This window comes from Alnus glutinosa, chromosome 11 (genome assembly GCF_958979055.1).
Source record: "Alnus glutinosa chromosome 11, dhAlnGlut1.1, whole genome shotgun sequence".
NCBI lineage: Eukaryota > Viridiplantae > Streptophyta > Magnoliopsida > Fagales > Betulaceae > Alnus > Alnus glutinosa.
Window position 1 is genome coordinate 27640639 of NC_084896.1, and position 24820 is coordinate 27665458.

Consider the following 24820-nt stretch of genomic DNA (forward strand, 5'->3'; position numbering starts at 1 on the left):
AAACATATACACACACACACACAACTGTAAGCATTTGTAGTAGTCTCACCAAATTTTACTAGCCAAAATAGTTAAAATTTATTTTTCTTTATTCTGGTGAGTAGAATTTGAATTGAAAAAACCTACCCAAATATGTTTTTAAAGAATACTAAAAAATAAAATGTTACCCAAACATGCCCTTTTCAATTCCACAAAACCTGTTGGAAAATATGAACACGAAATTTGTACGGCACTGGATGTCTAAAGTGTGGAAATATTGTAATTTAAGAGAGAGAAAAAAAAAAGACATAAATGACCAAATTTTTATAGTTTTTTAATAATTTGGTGAGTAAATAGTACTCAATATTGTTGGTGAGTACTGTTCACTCACCAATTTTTTTTGGTTATAGTAGTGGAGTTGGGAGTGATTTTCGCAAATTGCCTCACCAAAATAGGTTTTTAGCTATTTTAATGAAGCTGTTAAGAATGCTCCATTGCATATGTATAAATAGGCGATATAATAGTTATAGGTATGTTTGTTAATGTGTTTTAGACATATTTTTGTTTTCAATTAGAAAAAAAAAATTATGATATGAAATAAATGAGAAAATTATTTTAGTGCTCTTATGAGTGTTTTGTGTTTGAGTTATTTGTTAATATTTTTATTTTTTAAAATTTAAAAAAAAAAAAAAAAAACCAGAAATTTTAACAAATGGAGCCTTATAAGTTTTACAATGGCTACTAGTATCGTTGCAACCTCCTCTCTATAAAGTCATTTAATCCGTTTCTATCATCACATATTTAAGGGTGAATCTGTTAGCAAGTGAATAAACAATGTTTTCTAAGGGTGCTCCCATGATCCTAACCATGTTTCCATAGGGTCAAATTATTATTTCCTCTTCTTAAAATAAAAATATTAACATAAAAATATAAAACTATTCATAAAAATATAAAAATAGATTTTACTTTTATGTCAAATTAAAATACTTTTTTAAACTACAAACAAAAAACACTATCTAAAACACATTAACACCTTGCGCCTTAGTTTTAGAAAATTTAAAGATAGATGTTAATTTAATAAATTAATTTAGTAGAATTTTCTCCAATTCAATTTGGAAATAAATATTATTATTATTATTATTTTTTTTTTTTAATGAATAAACAATCTATTGAGCTATGAAGTCTACATAGAACTATAAGTCTATACCCAAACAACAAAACAAACAAACACGTCACCTTTACAAATACTTTTCAAAGACCAAATTGATAGGACATAGAGATTAAGATTGACACGTATCTTATCTCAATAGCAATATTTTTATTTTTATTTTTATTTTTATTTTTTTGAAAAAGAATTGCAGATCATTGGAGGTAGCAGGATGGCAAAGCAGTCAACATGATTCTTACAGTTTCTGGGCCAACAGCTTATTCATAATTCAATTGCTTTTTCTTCTACCCATATTTTTTTTGTTTTGTTTTGTTTATTTTTTATTTTTTATTTATTTTTTTAATTCAAAGTTGGGACTTGAGATTCAAATATTTGAGGTTAATTACATTATAGCATAGGAAGATCAAATGGTAAGAAACATAGTTAAAAAAGATGCTTAACTATAATCATGATCGCTAAATTACGATTTATCTTAAAAGTTTAAGCCGTTAAAAATATGTAAATTTAATAATTTAAACAATATTTTAATAATGATGGACCATAATTCCATTGTAAACATTTATCCACATATTGCTTATATCACCAAATATAATTTTTTGTTTTGATTTTTTTAGAACTAACTAATACTACTAATTTTTGAACATCACTTAACAAATATAAGATTGAATCCCGTTCAAAAGATTATAGATTTAAAGACAAGTAAAGGTGTTTTGAAAGATGTTTTGTTTGAAAAAATGTTTTGACGTTATATAAATGTGAAAATTATATGATATAGGTGCTGTTGGATACCCTGATAAAAAAAAAAAAAAATTGTGAATTATTTTTATGTTTTTAGGAGTGTTTTAAGTTTAGATTATTTGTTAACGTTTTTATTTTGAAAAGAGAAAACAAAGGACAAAAAATAAGAATTTCAACAATTGTGATTTACCAAACATTTAATTACGTTTTTTTAAATCAAGAAATGTCAATCCGACAACTTATACCGATATAAACGATTTGTAACCATTTAATTTGTAATTAATAATTAAGATTGAGAAAATTCTACATAATAAAACTCTAAAATTTTTATAAAAAAAGAAAAAAGAAAAAGAAAAAGAAAAAGAAAGAAGATATTTTTTGATGTCTTTCTTTTCTCTTTCAACTTTTGAAAATCACCATTAAATCTGTGAAGCCTCTATGTAAAATAAAATATACTTTATAAATTCAACGGTAATTATGAAAATGGAAAAGATAGGTAATAAACAAATAATTTATCAATCTCAAAATGGGAGGAATAAGTCCGAGTAAATACCAACATTATGGTAAAAAAAATTAGTAACTTAGAATTTAATTTAGCACTTAAACCAAATTCATTAAAAAAAAAAAGAAGTTATATTATAAAATATATTAAAATTATAAAAGATATATTGTGGCTAGCAAAAAAAAGCCCACTTTTTTGTCTTTTTTTTCTTAGTTACGTGATCCAATCCCTCGTCCTCTTGTTCATAAATGGATGCAAAACACACACCTGTCCAGACCCCACCGTGTTTTTCGGAGGATGACATGGCAAATCCACCCGAAATCATCCACAAATAAACAATCAAACCCAAACCAAACAAAATGAAAAAGAAAATCCTTTTTTGTTCATCTGAATTTCTTTTCTTCTCGAAATAGATAAAATAAAGAAATAATTTTGAATTTTTGATGGCCATACATCAATTGTAAAAGCAATGCGTTTGTTTCACAAAAACAGCAAAAAAACAGGAAAGAAAAGGAGAGATTCACATTCTGTCTGTGTTGTTTGTACAGAAAGGTAGCAAACAAGAGCTTCCCATAGTTTCCCATTGTCTAGATTTTCCATTGGAGAAGCGAGAGAGGAAATGGGTAATCTCTAGGTGTGGATATAGAGAAAGAGAAGGTCTTTGTTTATTGTTTTAGTGAATAGCAGAGAAAATCAGAGAGAGAGGATGGGTGGGGAGGAGAATGACATGGAGATAGAGGGGGGGATGGGGATGGGGATGGAGAGGGAGAGATCAGGTGCATCGTCATCGTCGTCGTCGTTGTCGGTGAGAGAACCGCTTCTTCTGAGCAGGAGGATCACCAACAACACCTCTCAGCTCGCCATTGTTGGTGCCAATGTCTGCCCCATTGAGAGCCTCGACTACGAGTACGATCACACTCTTCCTCAGCGCCTCAAAACCTCTTCTGCTTTATCATCTTCATTATATTATTAGTATTATAATTGTGATTCTAGGCAGCCTCTGTTTGGTTCCCCAGAAAATGGAGGGACCTTTTGATTGGTTACTTTGCCTGAACTACTATTACATAGGATGTGGTTTATTTGTTTATTATGGACGAAGATGCTTTAGAATTTTTAAGGTATTCTTACCATTAAGATTTTTATCATATTCTAACAAATGTTTTTAAATTAAATGGTTGATAATGATTGAAGTATTTCTGTACAAGCATTTACCACTTTTTCCAATTTAACATTATATTGATATTATTATATTTTAGCATGTCTTTCGGGTATGTTTGATAATGGTTTTGGAAAGGGTATTTTGGTTTGGTTTGCAAAAATATTTTGACTTGATATAAAGGTGGGGATGGTAGTGTTTCTGTTCATAGAACTCGGACTATGCTACAGCTCTATCTAGGACTATGCATTTTGATATAAATCATGCTTGTTAACTATTATACATGTTCTCTCTGTTTATTTGCAATTCACAGGATTATCGAGAATGATCTTTTTAAACAGGATTGGAGATCTAGAACAAAAACCGAGATATTTCAATATATTTTCTTGAAATGGACACTCGCACTCCTTATTGGTTTAAGTACAGGGCTTGTTGGCTTGTTCAATAACCTTGCTGTTGAGAATATAGCCGGTTTCAAACTTCTGCTCACGAACAACTTCATGCTTAAGGATAAGTAAGTCTACCTGCCATCACCTGAATAATATCGGAGTTTCTTACAGCAATCATGCCTTTATCTAATTTACCAAATGCTTCAATTTTTATATTTTATTTTTGCTGGAGGTGCTCTTATTTTCAATTTATTGTTTGCTTGGAATAAAGTATCAGCAGTATTCCTGTAAGCCGTAACCTGATATTTATATTCCCGCGATGCTAAATTCTTTATTGTCAGGCTTAAAGATTTGAAACTCCATGTACTTTTAACACCTATTCTAACATCCCTCTGAACCAGTGCCCTCTTTTTTGTTTTACTTTTTAGTGGTGTATTTATGTGGTTAATTGCATACCTCATGCATACTGGGCTAGCGGTCTTGAAGTATGTATTTAGAATCTCATTATTTAAAAGGGAAGGACACATTCAGGATGCTTTTTCACCCGTTTCTTTGCACTACCCCCTGATGTTGTTGGTTTTTGAGTGCATGCTTAGCGCTGACCATGTTGCAACACCAAGATGGAAGTTTAGAATTACTACTGGAATCCAGTAATGAAGAATACAATTTCCCTTTGCTTTATTTCTTTCTTTTGGAGGTATTATTTTATTTTATTTTATTTTTTCCTTAGTGCTATTGAAAGTACTTGGAAGTAGTGTATTTTGGTAGTTCCATTAGTGTATTATGTCTTGTCATTGCAGGAATTTCATATGCTATAGATGTTAAACTTTTAAGGTACTTGGAAGTACCCTTATGTTATACCTGTAAAACTTTTAGTAACTGTGACGTGATCTTAACTCCAGTGCAGGTATTATCAGGCATTTGGAGCATATGCTGGTTGTAACATGGTTTTGGCCATTGCTGCTTCTGTGCTCTGTGCGTATATTGCTCCTGCAGCAGCAGGCTCTGGCATACCTGAGGTGAAAGCTTACCTCAATGGTATAGATGCTCATTCTATATTGGCTCCAAGCACCCTCTTTGTAAAGGTGAGTAACAAACTAAAACTCCTCTCTCTCTCTCTCTCTCCCTCTCTCTCTCTCTCCCTCCCTCCCTCCCTCCCTCCCTCCCTCCCTCCCTCTCTCTCTCTCTCTCTCTCTCTCTCTCTCTCTCTCTCTCTCTCTCTCTCTCTCTCTCTATATATATATATATATATATATATATATTATCTGTCAGTTTGGGTGTTAGTATGTGTGTAAGATCAGAAACTTCATGGGAATGTATTGCATTTTCATACAAATAGAACAATTTTCCTGGAGGGATATGGAAGTCTTTAACTCTTCTATAACTACTTTTTAGGCAATGAAAAATCAGGAAATTCGCGCACTACTATTGACGCTTGCAATATTTCTGAGGAGTCTACCAAGGTGTACATTGTGAAAAATAGGAGGCTCCCCCGATCCCCTGGGACCGTTGGTTTTTCATTACTTTTTCTCTTTATTTATAAGTAGCCCACCGCCAGTCTGGCCGTCCTAAAACTTGCTTCAACAAGGATGTTTAGCACACCTTATTAACAAAAATGTATGGACATTTTTTTCCTTTAGAAGAAAATAAACTTTTCCAAAGCCAAGAGAAGGTGGATTCCCACCTCTCTAGAAGTGAATCCACATTCCCAACAAAAGGGAGGGGGGAATCCAAAAATCCACGGGCATCTGGATTCCTTTTACTTAAATGCAACCAAACAGGATAATCATTTAAAATTCTCAAGAATCCTAAATGTTACCCCCACCCAAACACCACATAGCAGGAATGCTGGAAAGAGATAAGCAAGATTTTTCTAATACCATTGGCTGGTAGACATAGGAACAAATGCAAATAATATATATACATGCAAGAGTTTCAATCCTAATCAATATATATTGAAAATGATTATAAACAATGAGGTTCCCTATCTCTATCTCGCTCCCTCTCTGTCTCAAACACATGAAAATGTGGTAGCTGATTTAGCTAACTAAAGCAAGAAAAGTTACTTTACTCTCTTTTTACTTGGTGTTTGTAGACAATCATGCAACTTAATACTAGCCCTTGGGTGGATATTGAATTTGCATTGAATGCATTCTAGGGACACATCGTCAAAAGGCTTACCACAAGCATCACATAGAGGTGAGTGCTTAGTCTTTTGGACAATAGTGAGAGGATGATCGTGATCTTTTTGTGTAAATTCTTCCTAACTTAATGCATTGAGTCTCCCCAACAACACATCCAGGATGAGCAAAAAAGTCGCATTTTACACAGTAATAGAACCGGTGATTTGGATTTCTTTCTTCTTCACAAGAAGAAGAAGAACAGAATTTTCTAATGTATTTGGTAGCTTTTGATGAATAATATTGTTGACATGGTTTTATCGGCTTCTCTCGAGCTTCTTCTTCTTCTCTCTGGCTTATGTTCTCTTCTCTTCTTGGCTTCTTTCTTTCTTTCTTTCTTTCTTTCTTTCAGCTTCTGATTTCTTTAGTGCTTTCAGTTCTTTGTTATGTGGTAGATACTAGAGATCTTTCCTTTCATTCAATCGGATGTTCTAAATGTTGTCACTATAAAAATTAGTTCTAATTCTCTTACCCTGTTCCTTTCTTCTTACCCCAAAGGTGGAAAAAAAAAAACTCCAAACCTGAAACCAAAATTGGAAGGTAAGATAAATTTAAAGCCTTTATTATTTTCTGCACCAATCAAATGTGAAGTTATCGTGTACTAAAGGTGTCCAAGATTGTGTGCATCTACCAATTTGGAAGTTATTTTGAGAGTAAGTTTTTTTTAATTAAACCATCAAAATGTGGCAGATTTTTGGTTCCATTTTTGGAGTTGCTGCTGGATTTGTTGTGGGTAAGGAAGGACCTATGGTACACACTGGTGCCTGTGTAGCCTCTTTACTTGGACAGGGTGGTTCTCGCAAGTATCGGTTGACTTGGAAATGGCTTAGATACTTCAAAAATGATCGTGACCGGCGGGATTTGATCACCTGTGGTGCTGCTGCTGGCGTAGCAGCTGCCTTCCGTGCCCCAGTTGGTGGGGTTCTCTTTGCACTGGAAGAAGCAGCTTCATGGTCTCTCTTTTTCTCTCTGTTTGGTGTTATGTTAGCAACTGCTAGATTTTCACAAGGAGCTGTTTTAGACATAACAAAATTATTAGATTGCTTAAACAAGTTTTCTTGGTGGAAGAACACATACAGATATAAATTGAAAAGCTGCCAGCTTAAAGCTTTGGAAGGAAAAAAAATCTGACGAAAGAAAACCATGTGCGATAGCCACCTCATATTATACTCAAGTTTCTTTGGTTTTTCAGTTTTTATTTTGCTATTCCATTGAGAGTCATGCAGCTTAATTTGATATGCATATCTGTTTTTTAACGTATCGAAAAAGATATGCATGTTTCTTTGTCCTGTGATTTCATTTGGTGTACAACATAAACAGAGATTTGTTAGAGAGAAAAAAATGAAAATAGAATAGGTTGGAGACTTTTTTTATATATCGGATGCTTGTGAACCTTGTTACAATTGTCCATAACTCATTTGGACTTAATGAGCTAATTTTATCTCTCATGAAACCTGGGAAAACTTTTAGCATTTCTGCAGGCAGGCATCCTACTTTTTAGCAATTCCAATAACTTAATGCTAAAAGTTTAGTTTAATATTTAATCTGGTTGATGTAAGTTCGCTGATTCTCTTGGAATTATGGTATAAGCATAGACCTTGTCCCCTTGGGTCCTTGAGGTTCTCATCTCCTTTCTTTCTCAAGTTAATTAGTGTCTTCTATTTGACTTTTAGGTGGAGGAGTGCTCTCCTTTGGAGGACATTTTTTACTACAGCTGTAGTAGCAGTAGTTCTGAGGGTTTTCATGGTATTTTGCCGGAGTGGAAAATGTGGACTATTTGGGGAAGGAGGCCTGATCATGTTTGATGTCAATTCAGCAAAGCCCACTTACAGCATCCCAGATCTACTGGCAGTGATATTCCTTGGAGTTATTGGAGGCATTTTCGGGAGCCTTTACAATTATCTTGTTGACAAGGTCCTTCGCAGTTATAGCATCATCAACGAGTATGCCCTAGAAATTCCCTTTATATTTATAAGTATACCAATGGGTTATATTTGTCTCTCTACTATCTTTGATATCACGCACAACACAACCACATACATATAGTTACACACACATAGAACACAATATATGTATATATAACATAGAGTAGTGCTAAATACTATAATTCCATCCAACAATGCTTAAGTGGCATTTTCAACCAACCATTGGATGTTCTTTTCTTATTTAACAAGGATTAATCCAAGGGTTAGTTGGGAGTGGCACGTCAGCATTGTAGGATGAATGTTGGATAAAACTGTAGTACATAGCATTTCTCTATAACATATGTATACAGACACTGTATTAACAGCTCTCAAAAATTCTTTTTAACTGCTAGTATGACCACTAAAAGAGTAATGCTATATAACTCACCACTATCCAACTAGGCTGACATGACATTGTTAATTCATCATTGGATTAGCTATTATTAAAAGAGAGAGGAAAAAAAAAAAATCAATGGTGGATTGACATTGCCACGTCAGCATGTTGAAGTGATATATAGCATTACTCCTACAAAAATAAACTGTGGATATATAGAATTTTCTGTAGCTTTGCTGTTACTGATTTTTGGGAATGAATTGCAGGAGGGGTCCTTCACTTAAAGTCCTTCTTGCCATCACCATCTCCTTTTTGACCTCTTGTTGCTCTTATGGCCTACCATGGTTATCACAGTGCATTCCTTGTCCTACAAACTTGGGGGATCAATGCCCCACTATAGGTCGCTCTGGAAACTATAAGAATTTCCAATGTCCACCTAACCATTATAATGACCTTGCCTCCCTTTTTATGACTACCAATGATGATGCCATCCGCAACTTGTTTAGCTCTGGTTCTGACAAGGAATTTCACCTCTCTACTCTTATGGTTTTCTTTGCCGCTATATACTGCCTAGGCATTGTCACTTACGGAATTGCTGTTCCCTCTGGGCTCTTCATTCCTGTCATACTTGCCGGGGCCTCTTATGGACGTCTTCTTGGGATTCTCCTTGGTTCTATCTCTGATCTAGATGCGGGCCTCTTTGCCCTACTTGGAGCTGCCTCCTTTCTAGGGGGCACGATGAGAATGACTGTTTCTCTCTGTGTAATACTTCTTGAACTTACTAATGATCTATTAATGCTCCCATTGGTGATGCTAGTTCTCCTTATTTCAAAAACTGTGGCTGATAGTTTCAACAAGGGTGTCTATGACCAAATTGTGAAAATGAAGGGGTTACCATATATGGAAGCCCATGCAGAGCCATACATGAGGCACTTAGTTGCTAGTGATGTTGTTTCTAGTTCATTGGTTACATTTTCTGGGGTTGAAAAAGTGGGGACTATATTATATGCTCTAAAAATAACAAGGCATAACGGGTTTCCTGTGATTGATGAGCCGCCTTTCTCAGATGCTCCCGAGTTGTGCGGGCTCGTTTTGAGGTCTCATCTACTGGTATTGCTTAAAGGAAAGAAGTTTACAAGGCAGAGGGTGATGACTGGATCTGATATGATGAAGAGGTTCAAAGCCCATGATTTTGCCAAGGCAGGATCAGGCAAGGGGCTCAAGCTGGAGGATTTGGACATAAAGGAAGAGGAGATGGAGATGTATGTTGATCTCCATCCCATTACTAATTCCTCCCCGTATACAGTAGTGGAGACAATGTCTCTAGCTAAAGCTGCACTTCTCTTTCGAGAGGTTGGCCTTAGGCACTTGTTGGTTGTGCCGAAGACACCAGGGGTAACATCTCCTTCTCTCTCTCTCTTGACCATAATTTTTTTTTGAAACTCACACAAATGCCAATTGTATAACTAGTGTTGAAATTTGTACACTTTGCAGAGGCCTCCAATTGTTGGAATCCTGACACGACATGATTTCATGCCAGAACATATATTGGGGCTTTATCCACACTTTGGCCCTCACAAGTAGAAGACCAAGCAATCTACTTAACTCAAGTATTTTTTGATTGTGATTGATATTGTATTATTGTTATTTTCATTTCTAGATTCTTGAAAATGAAACTTATTGTTATAACAAATAAAACATGATGCCATATCCCCCCTCTTGCTTGACATAGGGTAAAATGAATTTGTTGAGTTCAATTTTTTGCAAGAAAATTTAAGTAGTATTCAAATTTTACTTTGTCAAGGCAACTTCAAGCTCCAAGTCAGCGTAGCTTCTTTTTTTTTTTTTCGTAATTTTTAAATTCTAATAAATGTGGAAATGCAATTAAGGTTATATATATATTAGTTTATCTGAGCAACTAATCAGTTAATGATCTTTAGTTTATTTGCAATTTGTATAAGAAGAGTAGTTGCAAAGATTTTCAACTTCCACGTGTAAAGTATTGATTGACTCACGCTCGCCAAGCTAAGAATTGCAAAAATTAACTTGCAGTAAAAGAACACTTAAAAAACGCTACACACATAAAATAAAAATAAATAAATATATATATATATATATATATATATATATATATATATATATATATATATATATATATATATATATATATATATATATATATACAAGCAAAGAGTTTTAGTCGTAAGCAATATGTTGAAATAAATTATTTTCATCTTCTCATTCTCTTTCATACACATAAATGTGAAAATTAATTAAACTGCCAATCGTTTAAATAAGTTTTTTCATTCTCTATTTTCTAATTTGTTTTTATCACAATACTCATGGATGTTAAATTTACATTCAGTACATTCTACAGCCACATCATGAAAAGAACCACCACATGCATCACATGGAAGTGAATGCTTAGTCTTTTGAACAATAGTGAGAGAATGCTCGTGATCTTTATCTGTGAAAGTTCTTCCGTAGTTAATACATGGATTCTCTCCAAGAACGCATCGGGAATGAGCAGTGAACTTACATTTTACACAGGAATAGAACCAGTGATCCGGATGCTCCCTTTCTTCTTCACAAATCAGACAATAATATTCTTCATCAGATTCATTTTCACGTGTATAAGAGAGTTTTAGTAGATGTGTATCATATTCATATCTAGCTACCAACGGAAGTGTTGCACATCTAAAACACAAGGTGAATTCGTCGCAATAAGGGCACCTGAAGTTCACACCTTTTTGACCACAGCCATTGCAAGTTTCGGAAGATTCTATAGCAAGCAAGTAGAGGGAGTGCTGATGACCTTCGTGTTCAATGATTTCCGGAATTAAACAACATTTAACGTCTAACTTGTACCATTTACATTTGTCACATCTATATACGAAGCCATCGTGATCACGTCCACAAGCATTGCACCAGAACAATCCACTTGCATTCACATCATGTGAGAGGAGGGTAAGGAGATGTTCATGAAATTGCCCTCGCTTAATGGTTGCAGGTAGTTTAGTACATCTGTAATGGAGAAAGAAATTGCATTGTGCACATCCGTAAAATGGGGTAGAAATTATATGTTGTATACATGCCTCACAACGCTTGACATCCACGAGCTTTTCGTTGCTGAGGATTAAGTTATGTTGTGGATGACTAAAATGATTGATCTCCCGGGGGTCAGCTGTTTCCTCCTCTGCTAGATCAATCCCTTCTACCAAATGAACCAAATGAGATTCATAGCCAACCGAGTTGCTGACCACCGACTCGGTGGTCGCACCGGAGTGTCGGACTGTATATGCACAATTCAAGTGGGCAATGTAACCACATTTCTGACAATAGTAAGCCGAATACTCTGTTTTCACCTTTTTACTGCACAGTCTACACCATATGTTCTCCTGATTCTTGACTTGTTGATTCAGAGAATGGGTGAGAGTGAGTGAATGATCATGTGTGTAAGTTCTGATGGTGCGCGGATATCGGGCACACTTAGCATGAATCAAGAGTCGGCAGATGGTACAGAGAGATGCAAATTGCTTGGGTTCCTTCTCATCCTCACCACAGGCTTGACAAGCGAACTGGATCTGCGTCGAGATGGGAACAAATGAGTGTTGGTGGCAATCGTCGGCATCAGTTCTCCAGCGGGAAGCACATATGACGTCAAAGTCAAAATCACAGAGGAAACAACGGTAAAAGAAGGATCTGTCGCAAGTTTTGCCGCAAGCAACACAATTGTTATAATTTGATGGGTTCTGGAGAATAAGGGCGTGCTCCGGGTGGAAGGGGTGTTGTATCACGTGGTAGAGTTGTTCTGAGCACGATTTGTGAAGGCAGAAGGTGCAGTTGGGGATGGAGCATTTGTAAGCGGGACCAAATGCTGGTTCCTGGCATCCCGTGCAAACAACTTCCTCGTTGCCAGTATTGTCCAGTACCTCTTCTTCTATGGCGATCAAGTGATGTCTTCCCGACCAATATTTATGGTATAACTCCACCTTTGCTATGTGTGGTGATTCGGGGCATGATTTATGCCGGAGAAAGTTGCATTCCAAGCATTTGTAGGCGGGACCTCCCAATACCAGTGCTTCGTAGCACACCAAGCAAACAGGAACATGATTCTTCTTCTGGTCGTCGTTGTTTTGCAGCTCCTCACAGAAGATCAAGTGATGCCATTGACTGCAATCTCCTTCCACCTCCATCTCTCTCTCATTCTCCTCATGATCGTCGTTTTCCAGCTCCTTCTCCTCATCTTTTTCCAGCTCCTCAGGCTCAGAGAATAGACTGCCATCTTCTTCCACCTCCATCTCTCTCTCTCTGTCTCACTCACTCTCTGATATCTGCACAAAACCCAGAGATGGTGATAAGAATAGCTAGGATGATACGATTTATATATAGGATTTATTTATGAAATATTAATGCTAATTACTGATCATGCGTGCCACCTGTTTGTCCGTAGACTTAATAGCTTCAGCAAAAAAAAATATATATATAAAATAATAAAATATCTCTTTATTTCTTTTTCATAACCGAAAAGGCAAAGTACATTACTTATAAAAACAAAACGAAAGGCAAAGTTCATTTTTTATTTATTTCTTTTGCACAGACGATTTTCTGCTTCAATGCGCATTACCTTTTTAATAAAAAAAATAATTTATTATTCAGATGTCATGCGGGCAGCGTGATAGGAATAAGATCGTACGGCATGAATACGGATAAGTGGTACGTGGCTGCGTGTCAGGTGGGCCCTACTCCCTCTCTAGATTTGGTCGAATGGTTTCTATCCTTGGATGCAATGAACGGTTAAGATTTAGCAATTTTAAATGTTATATTCAATTTTTGGTTGCATCTCTATAAAAAAGATATAATTTTTAAAATTATCATGTAATTAAAATTAAATTTTGATCAATAATAAGTTCAATAATAATTTTAAAAGTTACATTATTTTTAAAAAAATATAAAAAAAATTATGCATACGACATCCCACTTGACATATCAAGAGTTGGCCAACAGGAAGTTTGTTTGGAAAGCTTTTTGTTATTTTTGTTTTGTATTAAAAGGTATTAGGGCTAAATTTCTCATACTTGTATTTAGTTGATACAAAAATGGTTAAATATAATAAAAAAAAATTAACTGCTGGTATTAAGTTTTAACCCACGTAAACAAAGGCTACAACCATAATATTTGGATTAATTAACCTGCATTGACCCATTATCTAATAAATTAATTAACATCAATCTTCATACTAATTTATAATTCATATTTTAGGGTGGTTAACGTAGCATATTTTAATATATATATATATATAAAATAGCATATTTTAAATGATTTTTTATTGACAAGAAACAATAACTTAAAATACCTTTTTTTGGTTTATGATAATCAAGAGAGAGATGGACGTGGCTGAAGAAGATCAAAACAACATTATTTGTGTCGGTTTATGTCACTTTGTGTGGTGGGTTGTGATAGAAACCCAAGTGACAATCAGAGGTTGAGATAGAAATGATAGCCATGCACTGCCACTCCTCCCCTTTATCTACGCAGAGAGACCCATAATTACAGAGCATGTATAAGACATACATTTACGAATAGGTAGATGGACGGTCTAAATTTTTTCTGGCAAGTAAATAACAAATATGTGTTCTCTCAAAATTGTTGTACAAATGGATGGAGATCCTAATTATTCGTTGTTAATGCTTCTAAGAATGCGTTTTTTTTTTTAAAAAAAAAAAATAAAAAATTTGTTTGAAAAAAGTGTTATAATAACATAAATATGAAAGTAATTTTTAATATTCTGCGAGTGTTTTGAAAAAGTTGTTCGTATGTGTATGCATGTACATGCTATCATACAAACGTAATGAATTTTTGTTTGGCTAATGATATTTATACACATGTTGTCTTTATCTGTGTCATTTTCAACTTTCTTGATCACGTAAGGATGGGATGAGATGGTATTTGCGTCACTTTCAGATATTTTTTTAAGGTTAATGAGAAAAAAATTCAAAGAGATTTATCATCTTATAAACAACTCAACTCGATCCCCTAAGTTTTTTTCACTTCTCTGGAAAAAAAAATAAAAATGTTAACCTCAAAACATTTCAATTTTTTTTGTTTTTCGATCAATTTTTTATATTACATCAATAATTTTTTATTACTATTCAAATAAAAAAATCAACTTCAAAGTAAACATTTTCACATAAAAAATTATAAATTTCTTTCTACTTCAAATCACGTCAATTACATTTTATATTAAAAACAAATGTTTACCGAACATTGCTTTACTTTTGCTATCTTTGGCGGAACAAATAAATATTATTCCCAATGAATTATGCGTATCTCACTTTTAGTTAGAATAGCTAAACAAAATCATTAAGAAAACAAAAAAAAAAAACTCTTCCATCCCATTTTCTACTAAAAATGCAAAATAGATTTATCTTACATGTGTGAATAGTGTAACTCCAGTTACTCCACAACACAATTTACAAATGCATATATATATATATATATTATTTCTCTTCCTTCCCTTCTTTTCTTTTCATTTTTTTTTTGTCCCAAGGTTTCTTGTGATTATAATTAATTAATTTTTATTTTTTTCTTCACAAAAAAAAAAAAAAAAACTCATATTGACATATACAACTTTTTCCAATTTTACTGACGATATTAGTTTTAATCGAACTTGGTTACTACAATAAAAATAGTCCAATGATTGCAAAGATTTCTACAGCAGTGTGCAGAATAGTAGTAAACTTTAATGGCAGTTAGAAAAATGACCATTGAAAACTTATTGCGTTAGAAAAATGATTATTTTAACAAAACGACAGTTGTAAAATATAACCGTTAGAAAAATGTCCGTATGAAAAAAAAAAATGTTTGAAAAAAAGGATAGTCAAAAAAATATGATCATTAAAAAAGAAATAAAGAAATAATAAAAAGAGAATATAAAAACAAATAAAATGGATAATGAGATGTATGATACATTTAAAAATACATTATCTAAAATAAATAAAGTAGATTTTCATTAGCCATTTTGTATATAAAATGTATAAACTATTTTGTATATAAATTGTTGGTACAGTTTCTGGTATGGTCGAAACAACTCATTCCTTTTTGATGAACTTGTCGTTGAATTTCTGCAAAGCAAACAAGGTGAATAAGACACCCTGGTTCCCTCCGATGGTTAAGTCAATTAATGGGACTGAGTATGATATTTTTGTAGTATGAGAGAGAAAAAGAGATCGATCCTTTCATACTTGGAATGAGCAGCATATATATATATACATTTATTTGAGTATGGAATATCTATATATCTTTTTCAGAATATCTATAAATCTTTATCTGCATTTATTATTTCTGCACATGAAAGGATATTCCTAAATTGTCCACTGTTACTTCCTTGTGTTAGCAAGGACGTACATCCCGGTGTCCCATGATTGTAGGAAAGATCTCGGCACCCCCATACAATAAAGAGTATCTAGGCGTTTCCAGGCTCGGGCTTACTTGGAGTCACCGACTTGCAGCCCATGGTTCCTTTTCGGTCTAGTTGGGGCCTTGGGGCCCACATCTTTACGAAAGAGCCTTTGAGGAACAATAGCACCTTGAGGTGGGTCGTAGCACATGACTTGGGCCGGGCCGGCCCGACTAGGAAGAAGGGATTATTGCCAACACTAATTAAGATTCAAAATTAATTGGTAATTAAAGGAAGATAGAGGTATGTCAATTCAAAAGGAGACAAATTCCTCCAAATTTTCAGAGATATTCTGGGTTAAGTTTCTCATACTTATGCTCCGTTTGTTTCGGCGTAAAATGATTTCTGGAAAATGATTTCGGCATTTTCCGGTGTTTGGTAGGGGCGAAAATAATAGTCAACCGGAAAATGATTTCTGTTTGACCAAAAATGCTTAGTAAATTTCGGAAAATGATTTACGCTTTTTAAAAGCGTAAATCATTTTCCGAAGACGCCAGACGCAGCCGATCTATTTTAAACGGCACAGTCGACCTTCACGTTCAAGCAACCGACCACCATCGAAATATTGCCGGTATCGGAATCCAACATCCGTTAATGTCGCCGGAATCTGGAGACGGAATCCGGCCACCTTCGCCGGAATCCGGTCAGCCAGATTCCGGCGACCAATCTGACCGGAATCCGGCCATCTGGCCGGATCTGGCCAGACCAGCCGGATTCCGGCCGGCCCTGGCCAGGGAGGTCGGTTCCCGGCCGGCTCTGGCCAGAACGGCCAGCTGGCCGGACGGATCTGGCCAGATCCGGCCAGCCTGCCGGGATCCGGCCTCTCTGGCCAGATCCGGCCAGATGGCCGGAATCCGGCATTTTGTGCCGGAATCCGGCGAAACTGCCGGAATCCGGCCACTTTCGCCGGAATCCGGCTATCTCATATTTCGACGAAACTGTCCGGATTCCGGCCTTTATCTCGAATTCTAGTTATATTAGCCGGAATTAGGTGAAAATAGTTAGAATCTAGTCGGTCAGTGACGAAATCTCGTCATCGATGATTTTTATATTATTTTACATTAATATTTTTATGTTATAAATAAAATTTGATTTTTATAACTTAATATGATTGAATAAAAATATAAAAAAATATTTGCGATTTTCCGTACGCGCCAAACACCGGAAAATGCTTTCGACGGAAAATGGTTTCTTGAAAAATGACTTCCCTGAAACCATTTTACGACGGAAACCATTTTACGTCGAAACAAACGGAGCATTAGTATTTAGTTGATACAAATATGGTTAGATATAATAAAAAATTAATTGCTAGTTTTAACCCACATAAAACAAAGGCCACAACTATAATATTTGGATTAACCTGCATTGACCCATTATCTAATAAATTAATTAATGTCAGTCTTCATACTAATTTAAATACATATTTTACGGTGGTTAACGTAGCATATTTTAATCTAAAAAAAAAAAAAAAAACATAGCATATTTTAAATGAATTTTTATGGACAAAAAAAATAACTTAAAATATAGGGTTAATTACTTTTTTAGTACCTAAGTTTTGAAAAATTTATTATTTAGTATCTGAATTTCAATTTGCATCACAGATAGTATCTCAATTTTGGGAAAAGACCGAATTAGTACCTCAGTTTAGTCAGTTAAGTTTTCCATCCAAAAACTAACGGCCCGCCTGAGGGTTGACAAGTGTCACAATATAAAAAAAATAAATAAAAAATTAAAAAATATTAAAACTTAAAATAAATATTAAAAACTTAAAATAAATTGAAAAAAAAAAAGAAAAAAAAATTGAAGGGTTCCGGTGAGCCACCCTCTTCTTTTTCTTCTTCTTCTTCTTCTTTTCTTTTTTTCTTTTTAAAAATTTTTTTTTTAAAGTTTTTTTTTTAGTTTTATTGTTTTTTAATTTTATAATTAATTTTTAAAGATTTTTTATTTTTGTAATTGTTTGTACTATGACACGTGTCAACCTCTAAGGGTTGACACGTGACGGGCCGTTAGTTTGGGGATGAAAAACTTGACTGAGGTACCAATTTGATATATTTTCAAAATTGAAGTACCATTTGTGATGCAAAGTAAAACTCAGATACTAAAAAATAAAATTTTTAAAACTTAAGTACTAAAAAAAAATATATATATATTTAACTCTAAAATATATTACATTAATTTTTTTAAAAGGAGTACGAATGCCTTTTTTTTTTTTTTTTTTTTTTTATTTTTATTTATACAGGTGGAGGGAGTATGCCCAGGGTGATTCTGGGGGAAGCCTAACGCAATTATGAGGCATCTCAATTATTATTGGCTATCCATACGATCTTTACTCCTATCACGCATGCCATCTGAATAATAAGCGCATGTTTGAATAATAATTATTTTATTATTATTTTTAAAAATTTTTATTAAATTTTACCATAGTATTTTTAATATTTATTTTATTCTGACTATTATATTTTTAATTTTTTTTAATCAAATGTCACTTTTTTTATAAAGAAAAAAGAAAAAAGTCATGCGCGTTGACTACTAAAACGCTGGCACGCATGATCAGTAATTAGCATTATTTCATATATATATATATATATATATATATGTTTACAAATCAGGATGCCATACGTATCATCCCACTCCCATCACATTGAATACTAAAACGCCCATCTCTAGGTTTTGGGATTACATTGCTCACATGGAATTTGCAAATCAGTTGGTGCATTTGGTGGAAGGGATGAAGTTAGGAAAGGAAGAAACAGCTTGCCCTCGGGAGATCAATCATTTCAGTCATCCACAACATAACTTAATCTTTATCAATGAAAAGTCTGTGGATGTCAAGCGCTGTGAGGCCTGTACACAATTTATAATTTCTAACCCATTTTATGGCTGTGCACAATGCAATTTTTTTCTCCATTACAGATGTACTAAACTACCTGCAAGCATTAAGCGAGAGCTATTTCACAGACATCCACTCACCCTCCACTCACGAGATGTGAGTGCAAGCGGATTGTTCTGGTGTGATGCTTGTAAACGCACTCACAATGGCTTCGTATATAGATGTGACGAATGTAAAGTGTGCAAGTTTGGCGTTCAATGTTGTTTAATTCCGGAAATCCTCGAACACGAAGGTCACCAACACTCACTCTCCATGCTTGGTATAGAATCTTTCGAAATTTGCAATGGTTGTGGTGAAAAAAGTGTGAACTTCAAGTGCACTCATTGCAACGAGTTCACCTTGTGTTTTAGATGTGCAACTCTTCCGCTCGTAGCTAGATATGAATATCATACACATCTATTAAAACTCTCTTATACACGTGAAGATGATACCGATGAAGAATATTATTGTCTAATTTGTGAAGAAGAAAGAGATAATCCTGATCACTGGTTCTATTCTTGTGTAAAATGTAAGTTCAGTGTTCATTCCCGATGCGTTCTTGGGGAGAATCCGTGCATTAACTATGGAAGAACTTTCACGGATGAAGATCACAAGCATCCTCTCACTATTGTCCAAAAGACTAAGGATTCTCCTCCATGTGATGCATGTGGTAAGTCTTTTGTTGATGTAGCCTTAGAATGTACTAAATGTAAATTTAATGTCCACACGCCAGATGTACCTTGTGAGGCAAATTGTTACCAAGAGATGTGTACTAAGAAGACGTGAAACTTATTAATTGGAGATAATCAAAACAATTAATAAAAATAAATGCTACGAGTACCAATGAATAAATGCTAAGATTTAATTAGTACCTCTAATATTTCACTTTTATATGTAATCTTTTTCAATATACATTGATTTGAATTGAAACTCTTGCTTGTCTATATATTATTTACATTTGTTAGTGTCTCTACTTCCCATTAATGGTATTAAAAAAATCTTGCTTTAACTCTTTCCAACATTCCTGTGAGTGTTAGTGCATGCATGTTGTTTTACAATGAATGTGTTTTCTGGTATTTATAATTAATGTGTGATTTACAACATGAACATCAACCAAGCTTGGCATCCTGCATAGTCAAAATCATTCTTATTAGCCAGCTGTAAATTATCCTAATTAAACCTGCAGATATAAGATTAAAATGAGCAAAGTGACATATATATACAATTAAGTTGAGATTGCATTTTTTTTAAGAATGAAAGACAATTAAGCATTTAACTTATCAGATATAAGATTAAAATATAATAAAATAAATACCAGCAAGAAACATTAATTAACAAATATGATGATCAATAATATAATTGCTTTTATAAACTAATATTATTGCAATGGTAGTTACACGATAAGAAATTTAAGTCACACATTCTCATAACTTCATGATTTTGGTCTAATTACACCTTAAAAAAAATATTTGCCATTAAAAAAGATTCCCAAAGTCTTAAGCACTAACAGCCTAATCTAATCATATAAATTATTTAACCAAAAAGCATTGTCCAAACTATGATAAACACTTTTGGATTTTATATTATTTAAATAATTTTATATTCATTCTTATTTGAATTAATCTTTTTCTCTCTGACCATGATCGCTCTCGCGAATCATGCAAAACCTTAAAGCTCGCTATTCATTATTGCCCCAACGCTATTAATTATATTAATTAAATAAAATAACACACAAGGTCATGATATAAGTGCATATACAAACATTTGTTCAAAATAAAAAATAATAATAATAAATCATTAATATTAACATACCAAGCTAATTACTTAATCATACCAAGCTAGCTAGTAGCTAGCACCTCTAAATTACACATAAAAGCTGACAAAATAATCAAAAGCTTAGTCGTGAAAGCCCTTACTAATTACTTGCAGAAACCTGTTGAGATTTATTGTCAATCTGCAAGATGATTGGTCTGCTGCTTAAAGAACTATCCCTGTTTAAATCAAGTGCTTATGGGAGCCCTAGCTAGTTGTTGGACCTTTTTTTGTGACTTGAATTGTTCAAGTTGGTGGGGCCAAGTATTAGTCATTCTTTAAGAAGGAAAGGCTTTGATTTGTTTTGTCCTACCTGAAATCCATGACTCACTTGTATTGGGTTTACTTCTCCAAGTTGAAGTGTGTGGCTCATGTTGCTTTTCTAGTCCTTTATAGAATTGAATTGTTACTTCGACAATACAAGCTAGAAAATGAGAGACTTTTATGCTTTATAAAAGCATGATCGGTTCCCTTGGTTTTGTGTGGAAAAAGAAGGCAAAAATAGAGAGAAAAAAAAAGGTGAGAGCTCCATAAAAAGAGAGGATTTTTCTTTTTTCTTATTGTTTTCCGTGTGGGTTAAAATGAGAATTGGGTATATTGGAGCTTTAGGTTTGAGTGGTCTTCTCACCCTATACTTGTACTCACCTTTTGATAGTGAATTTTCTCTGGGATTGCCTCCGTCAGTGGACGTACCTCAATTTGAGGGAACCACTTAAATCTTGGTGTCGTGTGTGATTAATTTAATTTTACTATCTTCTTAGTTTTCGCATCTCACGAGTCTTGAAAAATAAGATTAATTTCCTAACAAGTAGCACCATTTTCACAAGTTGGTTGTTCATAATCATATATATTTGAAGGGAAAAATATTTTTAAGGGGAAAAAAGAATATTCATTAGAAGAAGTCCGTCAAACATAGTTCAAACATTTTTATTAATTTCTCTGTTTAATAGTGTTTGGCTAAATGAATGAATGATTGAATTTTGGATATGCATAGCAACAATATTAAATGTGGACACAAATATTTTTAATAAAATACAAATATTACTGCCTTTTTCATTAATTACATTTGTCAGCATTCCAACGTTGGTAAATCTTGAATCATTTTTTAAATTTGTGTGCTCTAATTGCAAGCTCACTTTCAGTATTAAATGCGCTAACTCTTTCGCTCGGAGTTAGATATGAATATGATACACTGCTCTTAAAATTTCATATACACGTGAAGATGACCCTGAAAATTTTATTATCTAATTTAATTATAAAGAAAAAAGAGATCATCCAAATTACGGGTTCTCATACTATGTAGAATATAAGTTTACTGATCATCCCAAATGCATTCTTAGAAAGAATCTGTCCATCAATGCAAATTTAACGTCCACCCGAGGCATCAGCCTTCTATTTGGGAATCTAGTTGTTTACAAAAATCAAGTAAATTAAAAGACAGTAAATAACTTTTCTTACTATAGTTAGCTTTTAAAAAACAACACCAACATTAATAACAAATATGAAATTGACTTATCAAAAAATCACTATTGGAACATGGGAGTTCACTACAAAAGAAAGTGTTTGCATAGATTTTTCAACTTCCAAGTGACCGGTTCACGCTCGCCAAGCTAAGAATTGCAACCATAATCAAATAATAATAATAAAAATATATACAAGCAAAGAGTTTTAGTCCTAAGCAATGTATGTGGAAATAAATCATTTTCAGCTTCTCCCTCTCTTTCTTACACATAAATGTGAAAATTAATTAATTTATCGTTAAAGAAGTTTCTTCACTCTCTATTTTCTAATTTATTTTCTCAAACAATACTCATGGACGTTAAATTTACATTTAGTACATTTTGAGGTCACATCAACAAAAAACTGACCACATGCATCACATGGAGGGGAATGCTTAGCCTTTTGAACAATAGTGAGAGGATGATCTTGATCTTTATCTGTGAAAGTTCTTTCATATTTAATGCACGGATTTTCTCCAATAACATATTGAGAATGATCAATGAACTTACATTTTACATAAGAATAAAACCAGTGATCAGGATGGTCTCTTTCTTCTTTACAAATTATACAATAATATTCTTCATCAAAATCATTTTCACGTGTATAAGAGAGTTTTAGTAGATGTGTATGATATTCATATCTAGCTATGAGCGGAAGAGTTGCACATCTAAAACAAAAGGTGAACTTGTCGCAATGAGTGCACCAAAAGTTTACACCTTTTCACCGCAACCGTTGCAAATTTCTGAAAAAATTTGTTATAACAAGGCAGAGGGAGTATTGGTGACATTCATGTTCAATGATTTCCGGAATTAAACAACATTTAACGTCTAACTTCTACGGATGCCATTTACATTTGTCTCATCTATATACGAAGCCATGGTGATTACGTCCACAAGCATCACACCAGAACAATTCATATCCTGTGAGAGGATGGTGAGTGGATGATTGTGAAATAGCCCTCGTTTAATGGTTGTGGGTAGTTTAGTACATCTGTAATGGAGAAAAAAATTGCATTGTGCACAGCCATAAAATGGGGTAAAAATCATAAATTGTATTCAGGCCTCACAGCGCTTGACATCCACGAGCTTTTCATTGATGAGGATTAAGTTATGATGTGGATGACTAAAATGATTGAACTCTCGAGGGCCAACTCTTTCATCCTTTGCTAGATCGATCTCATCCACCAAATGAACCAAATGAGTTTCATAGCCAACAGAGTTATTGACCACTGACTCAGTGCGCGCACCAGAGTCTAGGACCCTATATCCATATTCATATGCACATTTCAAGTGGGCAATGTAACCACATTTCTGACAATAGTATGCAGCGTACTCTGTATTCACCTTTTTACAGCAGAGTTTACACAATACATTTTCCTGTTTCTTGACTTGACTAAGAGAAAAGGTGCAAGTGAGTGAGTGATCATGTGTGCTAATTTTGATGGTGCGTGGAAATTGAGCACACTCACGATGAATCAGGACTGGGCAGTCGCTGCATATGCTTCTACATGGGAAAGAGTGAGTGTTGGTGGCAATCCTCAGCACTATTTATTTACCAGCATTTACCACTTTTTCAATTTAACATTATATTGATATTATTATATTTTATCTTGTCTTTGGGTATGTTTGATAATGGTTTTGGAAAGGGTATTTTGGTTTTGGTATGCAAAAATATTTTGACTTGATATAAAGTTGGGGAGCGTTTTTTGGTGAGATTCACATTTGAAAAATGTTTTGTGTTTGAATTATTTGTTAATGGTTTTGAGAAAAGTGTTTTCAAAATCATTACCAAACGAGGCTCGATCTTATGCGTTATTATGGTATGCATAAATGGCTTTTCTTCAAAATGTATTATATGTTTGGATTTTCACAGAAATGAATAATAGTGTAGAAATTTATGATAAAAGAAAAAATACGAAAAGAATAGCGAAAGTGAGAACAAAGAGAGAATACAAAATTTTGGAGTGGTTCGGTTTTAGAGGTTTATGTCTACCACTAAAAAGTGGCTTATGGGTTATATCCTTATTGAATGACTTTAATACAATTATGTTATAGAGAGGTATATTAGAAAATAAAGACAAAGACAGAAAACAGAGAACTGAGAGAAGGAAGAGGAAGAAGGGAAGAACACAGGAGAGATTAAGGACTACATTGTTACTGATTTCTCTTCAGCTTGATTACAAAATAGTCTAGTATATAGACTTAACAAAAGGTTAAAGACCACAGTACAAAGAGATAAATTAAAGGTTAAAAACATGGTGGTATGGGTTGAGGAATGGCTTGACAGAGGGATGGCTAGGTATGGCTTGCTGGGAGTTGTGGTGTTCTGCAGAGATGTCTTCTTTGCTGTGACTTGTGGTGTTTTGCTGATAACTTCCTGCATACTCTAATAAGGTATGATAGGTGAGGTAAACTAGGAAAGGTAATCAAATCTCAACAACTATAGTAAATACCTATAAGGAAAAATACATCAATATTAACATGGAAAATATTCTATCTTCCTTCTATATATTCTAACTTCCCCCTTGAGTTCAGCTTGAGCTTCGAAGCAAATAGACAATGTCCTATATACTGTAACAAATAGATTATGTTCTGTGGCACATATATCATGTTATGAACGTTTGCTGTTAAACTAAACCTTTTGGTGTCGCGTCATTAGACATAATCTCTTCACTTTGTTTTCATAATCCTGTGGGCATGGTAGTGTTTCAGTTCATAGAACTCGGACTCTGCTACAGCTCTATCTAGGACTACGCATTTTGATCTAAATC

At 34.0% G+C, this 24820-nt stretch overlaps 2 protein-coding genes across 3 annotated transcripts; one reads left to right on the plus strand and one right to left on the minus strand.

Annotated features, from left to right (window-relative positions):
* The first annotated feature begins 2764 nt into the window (after positions 1 to 2764).
* On the plus strand, positions 2765 to 10169 carry LOC133882364 (chloride channel protein CLC-c-like). 2 transcript variants are annotated; one of them, XM_062321514.1, is made up of 7 exons: positions 2765 to 3293; positions 3857 to 4057; positions 4840 to 5017; positions 6803 to 7065; positions 7786 to 8055; positions 8677 to 9805; positions 9905 to 10169. In XM_062321514.1, exons 1-7 carry the CDS (start codon positions 3094 to 3096, stop codon positions 9992 to 9994), a joined length of 2331 nt encoding a protein of 776 aa, XP_062177498.1. In that variant the 5' UTR covers positions 2765 to 3093; the 3' UTR covers positions 9995 to 10169. The 2 variants fall into 2 exon arrangements, with proteins under 2 accessions (XP_062177498.1, XP_062177499.1); XM_062321515.1 differs by lacking the exon at positions 2765 to 3293 and having other exon boundaries at positions 3926 to 4057; positions 4835 to 5017; positions 9905 to 10168.
* A 544-nt stretch (positions 10170 to 10713) lies between these two features.
* Positions 10714 to 12711, minus strand: LOC133881345 (uncharacterized). Its single transcript, XM_062320266.1, has one exon. It carries the CDS (start codon positions 12709 to 12711, stop codon positions 10714 to 10716), a length of 1998 nt encoding a protein of 665 aa, XP_062176250.1.
* Positions 12712 to 24820: the final 12109 nt, after the last annotated feature.

Coding starts and splice junctions, on each gene's coding strand:
- LOC133882364 (XM_062321514.1), top strand. CDS start 3,094: ATGGGTGGGGAGGAGAATGACATGGAGATAGAGGGGGGGATGGGGATG. Junction 5,018..6,802: donor CAAGCACCCTCTTTGTAAAG/GTGAGTAACAAA, acceptor AAAATGTGGCAG/ATTTTTGGTTCCATTTTTGG. Junction 8,056..8,676: donor AGTTATAGCATCATCAACGA/GTATGCCCTAGA, acceptor AATGAATTGCAG/GAGGGGTCCTTCACTTAAAG.
- LOC133881345 (XM_062320266.1), bottom strand. CDS start 12,711: ATGGAGGTGGAAGAAGATGGCAGTCTATTCTCTGAGCCTGAGGAGCTG.